This window comes from Salvelinus alpinus, chromosome 19 (genome assembly GCF_045679555.1).
Source record: "Salvelinus alpinus chromosome 19, SLU_Salpinus.1, whole genome shotgun sequence".
Lineage (NCBI taxonomy): Eukaryota > Metazoa > Chordata > Actinopteri > Salmoniformes > Salmonidae > Salvelinus > Salvelinus alpinus.
This window is the reverse complement of record NC_092104.1, coordinates 39,018,916-39,038,377: the sequence shown is the minus strand read 5'-3', so window position 1 is coordinate 39,038,377 and position 19,462 is coordinate 39,018,916. Positions and strand designations below refer to the sequence as shown.

At 43.9% G+C, this 19,462-nt stretch overlaps 1 protein-coding gene across 7 annotated transcripts in view; it reads right to left on the bottom strand.

Moving 5' to 3' along the window:
- Positions 1-18,564, bottom strand: part of LOC139545541 (uncharacterized protein KIAA1671-like) — a 41,008-nt gene extending 22,444 nt beyond the window's left edge. Inside the window, exons 1-8 of one of the 7 annotated variants that reach the window (XM_071353438.1) lie at positions 18,301-18,563; positions 13,839-13,929; positions 12,907-13,035; positions 12,250-12,390; positions 10,667-12,021; positions 10,471-10,561; positions 6,495-9,167; positions 3,969-4,094 (exon numbers count right to left, since the gene is read on the bottom strand). In XM_071353438.1, coding sequence (XP_071209539.1) covers positions 3,969-4,094; positions 6,495-9,167; positions 10,471-10,561; positions 10,667-12,021; positions 12,250-12,264 — 4,260 coding nt within the window. In that variant the 5' untranslated portion in view covers positions 12,265-12,390; positions 12,907-13,035; positions 13,839-13,929; positions 18,301-18,563. Of the gene's footprint in view, positions 1-3,968; positions 4,095-6,494; positions 9,168-10,470; positions 10,562-10,666; positions 12,022-12,249; positions 12,391-12,906; positions 13,036-13,446; positions 13,549-13,838; positions 13,930-18,037; positions 18,220-18,300 lie in introns of those variants that run through there. The other 6 variants (XM_071353439.1, XM_071353433.1, XM_071353440.1 and 3 more) reach the window with 6 other exon arrangements.
- Between the last annotated feature and the right edge of the window lie 898 nt (positions 18,565-19,462).

The window sequence follows — 19,462 nt, the reverse complement described above, 5'->3', positions numbered from 1 at the left end:
AGAAATGTACCTATTCTATTGGTCAGCTTGTCAAGAAAGAAATACTCAATTCCAAACAGAATCTGGGACAGTTGTGGACGATGCTTCCCAAATTCATAGAACCAGTAGGCTACATTAAAAAATGTACATTAAAAAGCAAATGAGCCAGATCAGAATGTTTAGCTTAAAATGTTCAAACTATTAATTCTTCACATTATAAGTGCAGCAATCCACACAATGCAGTAGGCTACTCGCGAATGTTCGTTCCATAATGCAATTAGCTGGAAAACACTGTTGTCAAAAGCACACCGCATGCGAGCGGTTTCATGTGACAGAGATGAAAATATCTGTTAGAAAGAAGGGAGATCTAATATGCAACAACTAGCACGGGCTGCTTACTAATATGACTAGGATTGTGCCTCTGGCTACTAAGCAGCCAAAGAAAGCTTGTATAAAATAATTGATTTTGGCTAGGCTACTTTAAAGCAAGGTAAGACATGACTCATAATATGTAGTAAAACGTTCAGGTTTTAGACAAGTGTGTTTTCAAAATGCATAATGCCTCCAGCTCATTGCAACGTGCTGCGTAACGCGCGGATGAAGCCTGCCTCCCGTTGCCTAGGCATTTGCTGTTTGAGATGCTGTAGCAGCAGCTTTCACACTGTCTCACAGATTTTCCGCTCAAAGGCTCTATATGTGTGTGATAAATAAGATACATAACGAATATACTGTACACACGCCCCAATTTAATTCCACTAAATTAAGCAAATGAACCTATAGATCGATAAGCATGGCCAGTCATATGTATTTACATCAGCTGGTATTTCCATCAATAAATTGGCTAAAAATAATTATTCTTGCAAATGGGATTTTTTCTTCTCCCGATGGCATTTCTTTTAATAAAAAATAATAATACAAAAAACGGCCAAACGCCGGCTATTACCGGCTCAAGGAAACCCTGAATCCCTGTGGTAATTGCACCACTCAGGCTCTCAACATATTGTATTACACAACAACCACAGACCAGCAGGTGGTGACAGAAACACACGCAAAAACTCATCATGGAGTAACACTGGGATGGCAGCCGTGCCTTATCAAATCAAAGCAAAAATTTTCCCCCATTCATTTTCTTCTGATATAATGAATATATTGGTATGCTTATAAACATTTCCCTTTCAGTCATTTACACTTGGGCCGATATAAACTTGTTTTGTTTCTGGATGGAATCCTTTGTAGCACAGGCTGATATGTAGACAGGTGCTTAAAAACTCTACAGGATCGGTGTCCCCCCCGCGGGACGGTTTAGCTAATGTAGGCTAGTGTGATTAGCATGAGGTTGTAAGTAACAAGAAAATTTCCCAGGACATAGTAGAGGTCGACCGATTATGATTTTTCAACGGCGATAACGATTATTGGAGGACCAAAAAAAGCCGATACAGATTAATCGGCCGATTTCTATTTATTTATTTATTTGGAATAATGACAATTACAACAATACTGAATGAACACTTATTTTAACTTAATATAATACATCAATAAAATCAATTTAGCCTCAAGAAAATAATGAAACATGTTCAATTTGGTTTAAATAATGCAAAAACAAAGTGTTGAAGAAAGTAAAAGTGCAATATGTGCTATGTAAGAAAGCTAACGTTTCAGTTCCTTGCTCAGAACATGAGAACATATGAAAGCTGGTGGTTCCTTTTAACATGAGTCTTCAATATTCCCAAGTAAGACGTTTTAGGTTGTAGTTATTATAGGAATTATAGGACTATTTCCCTCTATACCATTTGTATTTCATTAACCTTTGACTACTGGATGTTTTTATAGGCACTTTAGTATTGCAAGTGTAACAGTATAGCTTCCGTCCCTCTCCTCGCTTCTCCCTGGGCTCGAACCAGCAACACAACGACAACAGCCACCATCGAAGCAGCGTTACCCATGCAGAGCAAGGGGAACAACTACTAGAAGGCTCAGAGCGAGTGACGTTTGAAACGCTATTAGCGTTCATTCAAACAGCACGAAAGTGCTGTTTGAATGAATGTTTACGCGCCTGCTTCTGCCTACCACCGCTCAGTCAGATACTTAGATACTTGTATGCTTAGTCAGATTATATGCAACGCAGGACACGCTAAATAATATCTAGTAATATCATCAACCATGTGTAGTTAACTAGCGGTTATGATTGATTGTTTTTTATAAGATAAGTTTAATGCTAGCTAGCAACTTACCTTGGCTTACTGCATTCACGTAACAGGCAGTCTCCTTGTGGAGTGCAACGAGAGAGAGGCAGGTCGTTATTGCGTTGGACTAGTTAACTGTAAGGCTGCAAGATTGGATCCCCCGAGCTGACAAGGTGAAAATCTGTCCTTCTGCCCCTGAACAAGGCAGTTAACCCACCGTTCCTAGGCCGTCATTGAAAATAAGAATGTGTTCTTAACTGACTTGCCTAGTTAAATAAAGGTATAAAAAAAATATTTAAATATCGGCAAATCTGCGCCCAAAAATACAGATTTCCGATTGTTATGAAAACTTGAAATCGGCCCTAATTAATCGGTCGACCTCTAGGACATATCTGATATGGGCAGAAAGCTTGGATTAAAAATGATTTAACTGCACTGTCCAATTTACAGTAGCTATTACAGTGAAAGAATACCATGCTATTGTTTGAGGAGAGTGCACAGTTATGAACATGAAAATGTATTAACAAACCAAATTAGGCACACAGTCTTGATACAACATTTTGAACAGAAATGCAATGGTTCATTGAATCAGTCTAAAACTTTGTACATACACTGCTGCCATCTAGTGTCAAATCTAAATTGCGCCTAGATTCCTAAGTCATATATTGGCCTTTCTCTTGCATAAAAATAAATTCATGTTTTTTTCCTTTGTATTATCTTCTACCAGATCGAATGTGTTATTCTGCTACATTAACTTCACATTTCCACAAACTTCAAAGTGTTTCCCTTCAAATGGTATCAAGAATATGCATATCCTTGCTTCAGGTCCTGAGCTACAGGAAGTTAGATTTGGGTATGTCATTTTAGGTGAAAATTGAATAAAAGGGTCCAATCCTTTTAAAGATGCACTACTTGCTAAAATTCGAATAGTGCGCCTAATTTCAGTTTATGTGACAAAACAAGCAAGTAAAGTGTAGAGAATCATTGTACCATCCACACCGCTGTAAAATATATTTTCCATAACCAAAAATATTGTATTTTCAGCTATTTGAAGCTCGTGTACAAAACCGAAAGTAAAAGACGGAAAAACTAAACTTAAGACGTAAAGCATAGAAATAGCGCACATAGAACACATCTACCGCTTCTTAGACTTGCTTTCAATGAGAATGACAGATCTATAACTCACATTTCTATGTGAATTGTGGGTCACGCAAAAAAGTTACATATTGTAGCTTTAAATAAAAGTAATATCAATATCACTACGGCCAATTTCACAGCAGAGCCTTCCTCCAGCTATGCAAACAGGATGCTGTCAAAGTGAGCAGTACATGCACGTATTAGCTAATGACAATCCTGAATTACAGACCTGAGAACATATCTGGCCTCAATTTCTCTGCTATGTGAGGTGAAAGAGGGTGGAGATGAGTGAGACCATGCCTTTCACATTACTCATCAACTCATTACTCCCAGTGCTCCGCATAGCACTCAACTCTCCCAGTGAACTAACTGCATTCCTACTCCACCCTACTGTAACAAAACACACACAACCAACCAACAAACCCAGCAACTGAAGTTATATACAAGCTTATTTCTTCCAAATAACTGGGGTCTTCTGTGAGAATCAGCTCGAAAGGAAACGTTGATTAAACATAGAACCGAGGGGGCTCCAATTGTTACCATGTTGAAGCAGGTTAATATCACTGTAGCAGAAGCTCATTTCTGAAACTCGTCCAGCTTTGAGTCAGAAATTCGGGGATTGTGTGTGTTTATACCCGTGTGCATGGAAACAGAAGCATCATGACTCACCCAGCTCTGTCGGTCCCTCTCTCTATGTGCACTCCTGCTCCTCATCCTGGACAGGCTCCCCTCCACAGCACTCTCAGACGGGGCCGATCGACGGGACACACTGCGGGACCTCATTCGGTTCAGCTCCTAAGACACAGGGATAGTAGAATTAAATGGAACGTTTACACGAAAGCCCTTGTTCTGGTTATATTCACATAGGTAAAAAGGGAGATGGGTCTGCACACAAAGATTATTTTAGTGCATTAGGAGAACAACACACACTGATGTTTCGGCTTTTGCCTTCAGTGTGCAGGTTCAAATCTTAGAATCAGGAACAACTTTTCTAGGGAACACAGGTGAGCACCGTTCAGGTGCTTCTAATGGTCTTCAGGATGGCTTCTCTGGTCTACATGTTACAATCACACAAAACATACAGAATTATAGGATATGGAAGTGGGCACGGAAGACAATTGAGAGTACATTACATGGCCAAAGGTATGTGGACATCGACTCGTCGAACATCTCATTCCAAAATCATGGGCATTAACATGGAGTTGGTCCCCCCTTTGCTGCTATAACAGCCTCCACTCTTCTGGGAAGGCTTTCAACTATTTACATTTACATTTAAGTCATTTAATTGTTGGAACCTTGCTGAAGGGACTTGCTTCCATTCAGCCACAAGGTCAGGCACTGATGTTGGTCGATTAGGCTTGGCATGCAGTCGGCGTTCCAATTCATCACAAAGTTGTTTGATGGGGTTGAGGTCAGGGCTCTGTGCAGGCCAGTCAAGTTCTTCCACACCAATCTCGCATGGACCGCGCTTAATGCTTGGGGGCATTGTCATACTGAAACAGGAAAGGGCCTTAACCAAACTGTTACCACAGAATTGTCTAGAATGTCATTGTATGCCATAGCATTAAGATTTCCCTTCACTGGAACTAAGGGGCCTAGCCTGATCCATGAAAAACAGCCCCAGACCATTATCGCTCTTCCACCAAACTTTACAGTTGGCACTATGCATTGGGGCAGGTAGCGTTGTCCTGGCATCCGCCAAACCCAGATTCTTCCGTCGGACTGCCAGCGACTGAAGTGTGATTCATCCCTCCAGAGAACGGGTTTCCACTGCTCCAGAGTCCAATGACGGCGAGCTTTACACCACTTCAACCGACCTTGGCATTGCGCATGCCGATCTTAAGCTTGTGTGCAGCTGCTCGGCCATGAAAATCCATTTCATGAAGCTCCCGCGGGAACAGTTATTGTGCTGACATTGCTTCCAGAGGTAGTTTGGAAGTCGGTAGTGTTGCAAACGAGGACAGAAGATTTTTTACACGCTACACGATTCAGCACTCGCCAGACCTGTTCTGTGAGCTTGTGTGGCCTACCACTTCGCAGTTGAGCCGTTGTTGCTTCTAGATGTTTCCACTTTACAATTACAGCACTTACAGTTGACCGGGACAGCTCTAGCAGGGTAGAAATTTGACAAACTGACTTGTTGGAAAGGTGGCATCCTATAACGGTGCCATGTTGAAAGTCACACATACTTTTGGCCATGTAGTGTATCAGGCATGGACCATTAAAGAATCAATTTAATTGCCTTAGGTGTCCGCTTACTTGGGTATACCTTATAACAATTTATGAGATAGCTTGCCACAAAGGACACCAAGCTGTTCATAAATATGTGGGGCTAACTCATAAAGTACACCTAAGGTAATTGATTATTGAACGGTTCACGTCTGACACTCCCAATTGCCTTCTGAGCCCGCTCCCATATCTTACAATTCTGTACTTTCTTTGTGATTGTAACATGTATACAGGTCAGGGCTCTCCAACCCTGTTCCTAGAGAGCTACCGTACTGTAGATTGTCACTCCAACCCTGTTCCTGGAGAGCTACCATACTGTAGATTGTCACTCCAACCCTGTTCCTGGAGAGCTACTGTACTGTAGATTGTCACTCCAACCCTGTTCCTGGAGAGCTACTGTACTGTAGATTGTCACTCCAACCCTGTTCCTGGAGAGCTACTGTACTGTAGATTGTCACTCCAACCCTGTTCCTGGAGAGCTACTGTACTGTAGATTGTCACTCCAACCTTTTTGCTTGAGAGCTACTGATTCCAATAATTAGCTGGTTGATAAGCTGAATCAGGTCAGTTACAACTGGGGTTTGAGCAAAAACCTAGAGGGTAGTTTTCCAGGAACAGGGTTCGAATGAAAACCTACAGGAGGGTAGCTTTCCAGGAACAGGGTTGGAGAGCCCTGATTACAGGTAGACGAGAGAAGCCATCCCTGATTGGCAGATTACTAACCCGGTTAGAAGCAAAAGTTGTTCCTGATTGTAAGATTTTAACCTACACTGTGAAGAAGGCGAAAGCCAAAAGGTCTGAGTATGTTATTCACCTAATGCAGTAAAACAATACAAATAAAAAAAGAAGCAAGCAATGGTCCTTTTTTAATTAGCCATTATTACTAGTTGAATTCACTGAATTTTGTGCTCTGTAGATGCCATTCACTCACATAGCCTAGGTCTCTCTATAAAATACTTTTCTTACCTGGTAGCCCTGAGATCTCCTCTGTCCTCTGGCCTCTACCCTGTGCCCCTGGGGCTCTGAGTCCTGGGGGAACCAGGTCTGCTCCATGGGGGACCCAGGGCTGTAGGGCTCTCTCCTGGGGAAGGATGCTTCACTGGGCATACCAGACCAGCGTCTCTCTGGGACCAGAATGGGGGCCGTGGCCCTGTCCAACTGCCTATGGAGGAGCTGCTCCAGGCTGGGTTTATTGGCAGGCTTCCTGGGTGGTTCTGGTCCAGCCATGGGCCTGTCCACCGATTCCTCATTGAATCCTAGCCTTTGCTCCCACAGCTCCTGCTGAGAGGGGGCCCACACTGGGCTGGGTCGCCCCACTGCACCAGCCCTACGGCTAACGTCCCTCTCTGGAGTGTGGGATCTCACCCCACTACCTGGGTCTGAGCCCTTGATGCCAGCGATAGGGAACACCTCTCTAGTGGGCGAGGGCTGCGTCTGGGTCTGGGACCTGAATGAGTCTATGTCCAGGATGCCAGGCCTGTAGTGGTCCTCTCCCCGGGGAGATGGATGCTTCCATCGGGCACCAGGGGAGTGGGGACTGCCTCTGGAGTGCAGGACACCCAGAGACACAGAGTCTAGATCCAGCACTTTAGGTCTGAGAGGTAAGGAGTCCAGCACCCCCCTCTCCTGGTTCTCTCTCCTCTGTCTCTCCAGGATTCTCTGTCTCTCTGCCTCCTGTTGTCTAGCTACCTGTCTCATATTTTCCTGCTCCTCTTTCTCCATCTTCTCCCTCAGTCTCTGCTTTTGAAGCTGTTGTCTCTCTCTCTCATTCTGTTTCTCAAACAGTTGTCTTCTCTCCAGCTTCTTTATTATCTCCAATTCTTCTACACTCTGTCTCTCCCGCTCCGACTCCCTCTGTCTCTCCGACTCCCTCTGTCTCTCCCGCTCCGACTCCCTCTGTCTCTCCTGGTCTACCTCCTGTTGTATTGCTTGTTGTCTCATCTTCTCCTGCTCCTCTCTCTCCATATTCTCTCTCAGTATCTGCTTTTCAAGCTCCAGAAGCTGTTGTCTCTCTCTCTCAGCCTGCTTCTGCTTTTCAAACCTAAACAGTTGCCTTCTCTCCATTTCTTTTATTTCCTCCAACTCTTCAACTCTCTGTCTCTCCAACTTCTTCTGTCTCTCTAAGTCGAACTGTCGCTGCCTCTCCCTTTTAAACTCTTTCTGTCTCTCCAGCTCACACAGTCTCTCCCTCTCACACAGTCTCTCCCTCTCCAGCTCACACAGTCTCTCCCTCTCCAGCTCACACAGTCTCTCCCTCTCCAGCTCACACAGTCTCTCCCTCTCTCTCTGTGTCTCATTTTCCAACTCATTTTGTCTCTCCCTTTCTAACTCTCCCTGCTTCTCCATCTCTCTCTTTCTAGCATATTCTAACTGTTTCTGTCTCTCAATTTCCAGCTGTCTCTGTTTCTCCCTCTCAAACTCCTTTCTCTCCCTCTGACGTTCTTTCTCCCTCTCCAATTCTCTTACTTTCTCAAGGACTTGTTTCTGTTTTTCTATTTCCATCTCCTCCAGCCCGGTCTTTCTGTCCCATGCCGTTTCTCTCTTCCTTGCCTGTGTTTGCTTCCTCTCCATCAGTTCCTCTTCTTGTTCTTGACCTTGGGAGCTTTTCCCAAAAGTTTTGCCTAGAGAGGGGTTCCTTTTTACCTTCCCTTGAGAACCCCATTGTCCAGACATCACAGAGAAATCTTCAAAGGGCACTTCCATGTCCCCTCTCTCTGTTCCCTCATCCCCATGGGATATGACTTCCTGGATCTGACCAGTCAGAGCAAAGTAGGTGGCCCTGGGTTTGGGTGGCTGCTCATCTGCCTCCAGCATTTTCAAACGCTTCGGTGCTGCCACTTCCTCTCTCTCCCTGTCCTGCTCTCTCGGCTTCTCCCTCTCTACAGCCATTTGCATCCTCCTCTCCGCTTCCCTCTGCCTCTCTTTCTCCTCCTCCTTTCTCTCCATGTGTCTCTCCTTTTCCATTTCCCTTCCTTTCTCTACCTCTGCCCCCCTATCCACCTCAGCAGTATTCCACTTCTGCAGAGCTCCAACCCTGAGGTAGCGTGGTCCCTGTTCATGTTGGGAGGCTGGTGCTCCCCTCTGAGCCGAATTGAGGTCTCCTTGGACCCGAGCAGGTCTCTTCTCCACTGGCTCAGCCCTAGCTGGCCTGTTCCCATCAGAATGCCTGGAACGGAGGGTCATGGCCTTGTCCTCCAGCTGAGCCGAGGGGACACTCTCACTAACGGCTCTCCTCTCTCCCACCGCGTGCACCGTGTCAAACAAGTGCTCCACACGAAGCGGGCTAGAGGGGGAGACAGGCTCGCGGTAGGGGGAGGTGACCAGGCTGCCGCCTTTCTCCCCATCCCCCAGTTTGAGAGACACACTTCTCTTGGGACAGCTCTTTGTGTTGCTCTGCGCTCTGTCCTCCTCCATCAGCAGCACACTGTGTCTCTCCACCACGTTCTCAAACAGGGCTGCTCGCACCGTCTGCACCCCACTGCTCGGGTGGCTCTCCTGGGCCTCAATCTCCAGCCCCCGCTGTGCCGCAGTCCTTCCAGCTGAGGGGTCAGAAGAGGTCTGGGTGGGCTGCTCTTTGGACCCTCTGGTGTGTTCATCCACCTTCCTTTGGTCACTGAAGATGAAGACTGAGTCCTTCCCCTAGAATTAAGTAATTCAAAGAGTTGGCCCAAGTTAATTCAGATTCTGGACACTGTCTGCATGATCATCATGAACTTAGTATTATTTGCTGCAAGTATTATATAATGACAGAGAAAAAGAGAGGGTGATACAAAGACAAGTGATTGAGTGAGGCAACTGTGTCTGGGCAGAAAGTGGATCCCACTCCTCTTTGTTGGGCCAATGAAAGTGGGTGTGGTGCTGAGGTGGTAATCAAAGCCTCACTGTGTTGACCTTTTCCCAGTGCTTCACTCTCAGCATGTTCCATAACGCACAAAGAACCACCAGAGATGACTAATGCCCTGGCTTTGATTTCAAAGCTCTTTGTACCTTTGTGACAGTGACGTTCTCTTCGCTTGTATGCTCCAAGACAAAGACTGATTCAGAGAAAAAAATGGTGCCCAGAGTGTTTGAGACATGAAATGCAAATCAGAATTTTTCCAGGAATATAGTGCTTATAACGGGCATTTTGCTTAGGCCTTTTAGGCTTACAGGGGCAAACTAAGAAACTCCTGAATATTCATTACATTAAATGTCAGAAACCTAAACAAGTTATTTTTCAATTAAAATAAAGGAATATACTGTATTCACAAAGCCATCTTTAGATGTTGCTCACCAAACAAAGTGACTGTAAAACAAGACGGAGAACATACAGTACAAGCACTCCAGTCCCCCCAGTGGTGTAACAGAGGCACTTCACTTAACTCAATCAAGATCATTTAACTGGTTTGTTGAATATTTTTATTTATTTAACCAGGCAAGTCAGTTAAGAACAAAATTCTTATTTACAATGACAGCCTATCCCGACCAAACCCTCCCCTAACCCGGACGATGCTGGGCAATTGTGCGCCGCCCTATGGGACTCCCGATCACGGCCGGTTGTGATACAGCCCGGGATCGAACCCGGGTCTGTAGTGACACCTCCAGCATTGCGATGCAGTGTCTTAGACCGCTGTGCCACTAATGATGGTTGATTAAATTTATCCATCAACTTAACATAACTCTGATAATTTGCTTTAAGGGCAGTAAACTCTAATTGGATTGGGCATTAGTAGGTTTCTGGAATCAGTCTCATTCTATTTTTGCAGCAAAATAGAAAACTTGACTTTGTTCACTGAGGACCAAGGATTTAACTGTAACCTCATTGTTTGCCTATTAAAGACAGCAGTGTTTCCTCTGGGTTTGTCTGGTTGGCACAGGAGTTAGAGAAATTCTCACAAGGCTCACTGCAATCCTTCACCAAATCACCTATGTTAATCTAAGCAAATTCCACAAGCTCTCTTACCCTCCCTTGAGGATCAGTGTCACTCTCATGGCGGTCTGTCGCCTTACTAGGAGAGGGACTGCCGAGGTCTGTGGACTTCTCAGATCCAAACCTGATGAAAAGAAACACACACACATCCCACAAGACCGGTAATGACAATGGGAGAGTCATAAAAAGGACAGAGACAGGCAGACTGAAGGTGGTGAGGAGCTCCTACCTTTTGGTCAGGTCAGGGGGCAGAGGGTGGGGTTTAACAGCCAGGGTCTGTGCAGGTGGCGTAACAGTATCTTCTGTTAGCTTCTTGATTCTCTGTTTAACACCACCCAGTGGTACATCTGCCTCTGGGACTGGCTGCACTGGAGAGTGAGGCTCCGGTCCTTGGGCAGCAACACGGAGAGAAACCACAGGAGAGGAAGAAGAGGAATCGAGCAAGAGACTGATCCGTCTCTTAATGCTTCCTCCACCCTTTCCCTCATCCTTCTCTTCCTCTTTTTTCTTCTCGCTCCCTCGTGCTAGGGCTGAAGCCTTGCTGTCTGGGGCCTGTGGTGTAACAATGGTCCCCTCTGCTCCCGTCTCCCCCTCTCTCGTCCGTAGCAGTGCTCCCTCCTCTGGAGTGTTTTCCTTGCTGCCAGTCTTGGTAGGACAGCCGCGGTGCAGCGACAGGCCAATGGACTCAAACTTGGAGGTGAGGTCGGCTGAAAGGGGCCGTCTCCCGACCCAGCGATCAGCTGTGGTGAACGACTCAGCCTGAGTGGGAGAGGGCAGGAAGATAGCCGACACAGGTCTAGGCCTGGAGCCTGTAGACTGGGTTCGGAGTTGGACTGTGACCTCTGACCCTTCATCCTCCTTCCTCTCCTCCCCCTCTAGCCCTATCTGACGGAGGAAGCCCATTGACTTGGTTCTGGTCAAATAGGCTCCTCCAGCTCTGATAGTGGATGCTGTTTTGCCACATTCTTTCTCCTGTTTGGTGGATCCGGACCATTCCACTGAAGGGGGTTTCTTAGGGCCTTGTGAGTGGGACAAGCCTGCCGCAGCTGGCTTCTGACGCCCCAACGGTTGGGAAGGAGTTGGTTTGCTGGGGTCCCCAAGTGATAGAGGGGCAGGTTTGAAGGGCTGGGCTACAGGCTTGGTGGTTTGTCCCGTGCTCAACTTGGGAGAGGGCTTGTAGGAGGTAGGAGCAGGACGGCTGTGGTTGGTCGACACTGGCCTGTGTTTGCTGGTGACATTCGGCTGCTGAGGTTTTGGGCCGTTGGGAGGGTCAGGTTTGTAAAAAGTAGGGCGAGTGGGCTCTGGTCGGGGCTTGGTATTAGGCTTAGGAGCAAGTATGGGCCGGATGGTGGCGGTTTTCTCCACAGCGAAAGGTTTGGGAGTGAGCCGTGGTTTGGGTGCAGGGACAGGCTTACTGGACTCTGGAGTGATGATGAGGGAGCCCTGGGTGTTGGTTGGGCCCTCTGTTAGGCTCTTGTTGCTGGAGTCAGCCAGAGGGCTGAGGTGCAGTCGCCCCCCTACACCTGTCCTTCCCACCTCCCCAGTCTGTACCTCCACTTGTGCAGCCATCCCTGTGAAAAACACCTAGAGAGAAATGTACAAATCTCTATCAGCAACCTTGGCCATTAACTGTACGTCTAGCAGTAAAACCATAATCCAATAAATGCTGTATACTACTTAGTGAGTCCTACTGCCACTTCTCTCTCTGATGCAATGTAATGACTGTACTAGGACTGTGGCCTTCACATCAGGAACATGGGAGAACCAAGGCAGATTTTACTTCCTCTATCTGGGCATCACTCTGGACTTTACCTTTGGAGGAGTCATGCACCCAGAGTTGCGGCTGGCTGCTCTAGAAGCAGATGTGCTGTTAAACAGAGGCTATTCATCAGTATGGCAGGCCTCAGCCAGGGGGAGAGGCAGAGATCCATCTCCTCTGGAGGGTTCGGTTCCCTGGATATGGGAAGGGTTCAGTTCATTGGCAGCATAGCTAGTGAACCTCAGACTACTTCTACAGGTGAGACAGCAGAAATCCTGACAGCTCAATGACTGTCTGGTGGTTGTTTTGAGGATCAACAGTAATCTGAAGATTACAGAGCTGCATCAGAGAGGCAGATGCAGGAAGGCTCACTCTCCTAGGAGTCTTTTCCATAGAGTCAGTGTGGTAATGCAAGACAAGGTATGGCATATGGCAGTAAAAGGGGAATTCCATTGAAAAACGATATGAGTAATTAGGATATTTTGCTCCTCCCCCACTAACAATATCTCTAAACTTGCTAGATTCCTGTTGTGAATGGTTATCAGAGAACTGTTCACTTGAGAGATGTTTTGTGGTTGTACATAAGGGATAAGTATGTAATAACTATAAACACTGAGTAAAATCAGATGTTCCCTCTTATTTTATTTTACATTTATTTAACTAGGCAAGTCAGTTAAAGAACAAATTCTTATTTACAATGACGGCCTTACCCGGCCGACGATGGGCCAATTGTGCGTCGTCCTATGGGACTCCAAATCACGGCCGGTTTTGATACAGCCTGGAATCGAACCAGGGTCTGTAGTGACACCTCTAGCACTGAGATGCAACGCCTTAGACAGCTGCGCCACTCGGGAGCCCAAGGGTTATGGTCAGTACGGGTAGAAGAGGGAGAGCAACAATGTCAACAAGCAGATATTTTTGGTGGACTGCTGCCCTTTATAGGCTCCTGTAGATCTCATAATGCATTCCACATGTTCTTCTCGAGTTAGGCTACTCTGTAACAGATTGATGCGAACCCGACACTAACTCGCTAATACAGAAAATGTGCTGTAAACTACAGTCCAAGACAGCGGAACAAATTTTTGACTGGGGGTGCAGGACTGTTTTTGTCCGATTTAGATATGTTTCTGCTTATAATTTCTGACATCTTGGTATGCTATTTGTTAGTCAACTTGTCTATAATTAGATACATGCAGCTTCCCTTCTGTCATTATATGTTGCCCTAGAAGACTAAATAAACTCTTGCTCACCAGAATGTCATAAATCGCTAGACTGAATGCTTCAATCTAGCTTCAATCTGTAAAGTTCTCTGTCATCTCTGTTTATTTCACGGAGCAAAGACGTTTAGGGAGCTGGGAGAAAATGCAGTTAAAAAAAGTAATTTATGTCCCAATTTCCAAATGACATCAGTTTGACCGGTCATAAGGATTACGCACTTACAAAAGAACTGTATTCAACCCGCCCTACGTCTACACAATATTCAATGACCCTAAACCCGCAATAAAATTGCAGGGACTGTGGGTTATGAGTCAACCCGTGCATCACTAAACGCACAGAACTAGTTGGTGGCGCAATTATCTAATTCTGCTTTGGCAGCAGTTTCTTCTTAGTAGTTGTTATGGGCAATCCCATCCTCACTCACCTGACTGGCTGTCAACCGTCTGAACTGAGCCCTGGTTTCTGTGGTAACCATGCAGTGATGTCATATCACACGAGTAAGGAGTAGGAAGAGCCTGAGAAGAGAGCACAATTTGGTGTCATTACGAAGGAAGGAACGGTTTCCTGTAGACCCTGAGGCTGCATACATCAAAGTATAGCATAGACTTCCACACTATCATACCTCCCACCGGAAAACCATTTAGTATGTTTATATTTATGCAAACACACAGAATTAGACACAGAGAAATACCATAACACACATTTTAAAGGACGAAAAACAGACTAACACAAAAATAGTGGAATTTACAACTTCCATAACAAATAGAACATGGAGAAGAAAAGAAGGAATTAGAGTAAAGGGAAAGAGTGTTTGCATACAGCCAGCAGGGGTCTGATAAATTGAGGCAGTGGTTGTTGACAGGAAACAGCTTTGCTAAACATGCACTGTTAATGGAGGGTCCAGGAACAGCAGGGAGGAGAAACCACTGGCTGTAAGAATTGCATTGCACAATCATCATTGCCCTTGCAAACAACTCATTTGCTTTTTAAAGTACAAATAACAAAATCTAAATCTGTACGAGATTTCAATAAATTAAATTGAGTAGGGACTACCTTTCAGCTAGAAACAAATGAGGCAAAAAAAACTGAATGAGCTCTGCTATGAGAGATTCAAAATAAGCTAATCATAACTGGGGAAGAGAATACAGTAGACATAATTTAAAATGACAGTAAATCATAGCTTCTGTGAGCTCTGACAGAATATGTCTTCAAGTAGAGTACAGTACACCTGCAGAGCTAAGGTTGAGATGAGCCCTAGAATGCATTTTGTTACGTTACAGCCTTATTCTAAAATGACAAAGCAAAAACATATTTTTTAGCAAATTTATTACAAATAAAAAACTGAAATATCACATTTACATAAGTATTCAGAACCTTTGCTCAGTAATTTATTGAAGCACCTTTGGCAGCGATTACAGTGTCGAGTTTTCTTGGGTATGATGCTACAAGCTTGGCACACCTGTATTTGGGGAGTTTCTCCCATTCTCCTCTGCAGATCCTCTCAAGCTCTGTCAGGTTGGATGGGGAGCGTCGCTGCACAGCTATTTTCAGGTCTCTCCAGAGATGTTCGATCGGGTTCAAGTCCGGTCTATGGCTGGGCCACTCAAGGACATTCAGAGACTTGTCCCAAAGCCACTGCTGCGTTGTCTTGGCTGTGTGCTTAGGGTTGTTGTCTTGTTGGAAGGTGAACCTTCACCCCAGTCTGAGGTGCTGAGTGCTCTGCAGCAGGTTTTCATCAAGGATCTCTCTGTACTTTGTGCCGTTCATCTTTCCCTGGATCCTGACTTGTCTCCCAGTCCCTGCCGCTGAAAAACATCCCCACAGCATGATGCTGCCACCACCATGCTTCACCGTAGGGATTGTGCCCGGTTTCCTCCAGATGTGACGCTTGGCATTCAGGCCAAAGAGTTCCATCTTGGTTTCATCAGATCAGAGAATCTTGTTTCTCATGGTCAGAGTCCTTTAGGTGCCTTTTGGCAAACTCCAAGCGGACTGTCCTGTGCCTTTTACTGAGGAGTGGCTTCCGTGTGGCCACTTTACCATAAAGGCCTGATTGGTGGAGTACTGCAAAGATGGTTGTCCTTCTGGAAGGTTCTCCCATCTCCAGAGGAACTCTAGAGCTCTGTCAGTGTTACCATTGGGTTCTTGGCCACCTCCCTGACCAAGGCCCTTCTCCCCCGATTGCTCTGTTTGGCCAGGCGGCCAGCTCTAGGAAGAGTGTTGGTGGTTCCAAACTTCTTACATTTAAGAATGAGGGAGGCCACTGTGTATTTTTGTTCAGTATAGCTTTGAAATTGCAATTTCTTTAAGCCCCATGGTAAAATGTGTAGAATTACAGGAAATTAGCATTAAAACTGCAATTTCTCTCTCAGTCCAGACCTGTCAACCGTGAAGAATTTTTATGAGTATCACTTCATCACTGCAGTGGCACCTCCTTGCCCCAGACCTCACAACGACACATTTTGCATTATTTTAAACCTGTAAATGCCACTTCCTGAAACCTAGTCTTAAATTACATCAAACAATGTTACCCAACACAATAGTCTAGTGTTTGGTCCTCAATGAAATTGAGGTGGTCTCAATTACACTTTCAATTTTTCCTAGGTTAAATTTAAAATGTAATGATTATTGTAAATAGGAGTCTTTATGTGGATAGTCTAGTGAAAATGTAAATTGGCTGCTTCTTAATTTTGTTTGGGGCTAAAATAATCATTAAATTACTAGATGCACTGTAGTAGTTTAGCCTACTGTATTTAGAACATGAAACAACTGAACACGACCTATACGCTTGCTTCAGATCTCCATCCCTGAACTCATCCATCAAGTTAGGTCTGACTACTAGGCTACCATTCATTCAATATGCCTTGTCATTGGTGAACTGACTAGGCTATTATCACATCATTAGCAGCCTACTGTTGACACACGCTGTTATCAAGAGGACAGATCAAGAACTGACTAATTAAACATAGGCCTACTAATCTTTAACAGTCTAACATTCATTTCTGTGAAGGACGGTATTAGAAGAACAGCTCTCTGCCATGTCTGTTCCAATCCACGCAACGCCGCACTTTTCCTTGCTAGTCAATGTCTCGCACCTACTACTGTTGCAGAGATCAAAGCATGTGCGGGCAAGAACGTGTTCTTGCTTAGTTGACTAAACTCTTTAGCTAACTACCTTTGTCATAATGACGATTTAGCTAAGGAGCTAACTACGAAATAATATATGAGCTTGACTAACACATACAATTTTGGAAAATGTATTTGGCAAACATTTCGTTCTCCATTTTCCCTACCCTTTTCGCTCACACATCAGTGGTATCAACAGACAAAGTGGAGAGCTATCATCCAGATCGGTGTAGTAAAATAGTACTAAAGAAAACTATGGGTGCTACGACTATGGAAGCCCAACTAGAAGACTTTTTGCTTATTTTAGGGTAGTTTTTCATACCAGCTACTTTGACCTCAAATTGTGGGCTTGATATGCAAAATGCGTGCAGGTTGGCACGTCTGTCAGTCCCGTGACAAAATGTGTAGACTTGCAGGAAACTAACTTTAAAACGGTGAAATATTCTCTCTGCCCCATTGCAAAATGTGTAGAGTTGCAGCAAAGTAGCTTCAGACCAACAAAAGATTTCTGCACCCCCCCTCCTAACTTTGCCACCGCCGCTGAAAAAAATCCTTGAAGAAACACTGAGTATAGAAAACACCTTTAGACTTAAGTCTGTGCTCTCAGGAGGAAATTAGGATATATTTGGCAGTGTGGTCCAGATACACATAGGCTAGCTAGTAGCTAAAGTTACTGTACTCACACTGAGTAACACTACAGGAGTTCATGTAGTAAAAAAAGTTATCTGGAATGTGTCAAATAAAACCACATTTTGTTGTGCCTTGGCTTTGTGTGGGTGTGTTGGTAACTTTTATGTCAATGGCAGTCTGGTTTAGCTCGTTTTGCAGAGGAAAAATATTTCCAAAACGGTCTTATGGTAACAAAGACAAACTTGAACCTCTGAATACAGAAGTTGCTGTGTATGAAAAAATATGTACCCTATTTATTCATGAATGTCCTGTCAGATTATGGTTAATTGGAGCACTCATTACCCAGGAAAGAGAGAAAAACATCCTCCATCATAATACTTATTTCAACAACCAATCTAGCCCTGACACACCAACGTTAACTAGGTAACGTTACCTACGCACCACGGCATGAGTACAAAGAAAATTGACCCAGGCGTACCAACTTTTTGAAACACTTGGTACATAACTTCGATTACTGAATCAATTCTTTGAAATACAGTAACGAATCATTTGGCTGCAACGTTCTCAGGCCAGGGCAATTCGTATTACTATTCGGACATTAGCTTACTAGCTAACGTTCGTTATTCTAAGAATTAGCTGACTGTCTAACGTTAGTCTCCGGGACCCAAGTTACACTCTACAGACTGAAGTCAAGACGCTGAGTTAGCAAAACAGACAACCAGCTAACATACACATTGCAATATTGTAGAATGTGAAACCATAAGCGGATCAGAGATCGATAAAAAAAATACCAACTAGCTAATTTACAGTAACTATCTGACAATTAGCTAAATGTAGCTAGCTAACGTTAGCTTCTGGCTTACTTACTGCGGTAACGTTAGTCTACACACCAAGCCATATCCTTACGTTTTTATCTGAAACTGTGAGCTTAACGTTAAACAAGCACCAGATAAACTGAGACAGCCAGCTGAGTAAGTAACGTTAACTGTTATAGCAAGCTAGCTAACATTAGCTACCATAAATACAAAAGCGGTCTGGCTTGAATGTTTATCCTGTCTAAGCCTTTAACGTTAGTCGTTAGCTAATATAGGAAGCTACTAACAAACCTACTTAATTGAAATTCCACCCACCTGTCGCGTTTATGCTTATTTCCCTCCAGGGACCTAGCGAGCCAGATAATAATTTTCTTCAACCAAAACCCAGTCAATCGCACTGCGGTGTGGGATATGGTCGGTCAGTCAGAGGCAAACCTGTTGCTAACACGTCACTAGCCAGGTTGTTCGGACTACTTCGGAGACATGAGCTTTCAAAAGGTAGACTTGCAAGTTAGCTAGCTAAATAAGTTGATGTCATAGCTATCTGTAACGTTATCTAGTAGTTGACTTACTTCCCTCTGCTCTCACACCCTTGCCATCTGGCTCACTTAACATGATAGCTAGTAGACATGATACTGTAGTGTAATGTTAGAACTATTTGTTTTATTTTTTATTAACAAATATCAACAAACAAAAGAGGAATAGTCACATGCAAACAAGCATACATACAAACTATTTAAGTTGCCAGGAACCCTAAACAAACAAATCATGTTAATTAATAATACAACAAGTTTAAATCGTTTTTTTGTTTTTCATTTTAGTTAAAGTAGTGCCATATTGTTTAAATTCATTTCTAAAGTGAAAAAAGTTAGGTTTTGAATTAGAGCATTTGCATTTGTGAATGTGAAATGTACCTAATATTATTAGCAGTTGAATTAAATATACCACATCTTTATCAATGTCAGAATTTCTGAAATAAATCATTATATCAAAACAATTAAATAGTACAACCGGTCCTATTTTTTTGTAACAAAATTCTGTTTGTCAATCCAAAAAATTATACTATAAATACAGGCAAAAAAACAAATGTAAAATGGTCTCCTCCATTCCAGAAATAACATTTCTAGTCAATATTCAGCTTGATTCTTTCCAAAACATGTTTCACAGGATAAATTCTATGTAACATTTTAAATTAAACTTCCTTTACCTTGTTACTGATACAATATTTGTTAGCAATTTTCCATGCTTTCCTCCATTGTATATCGCCATAGATATTTGACCAAAAGAATCTTGCTGAGGGAATTGTAGTAATGTTAGCACTAGTTTTTTATTTTTTTTATTAAATTTTTTAAAATTAATGTTAGCACTAGTTTTTTATTTTTTTATTTATTATTGTTATTATTTTTTTAATGTTAGCACTAGTATTTTGCCAGCAGCACAGATGATGACGTCACGTTCGTACGGCAATGAGGAAACC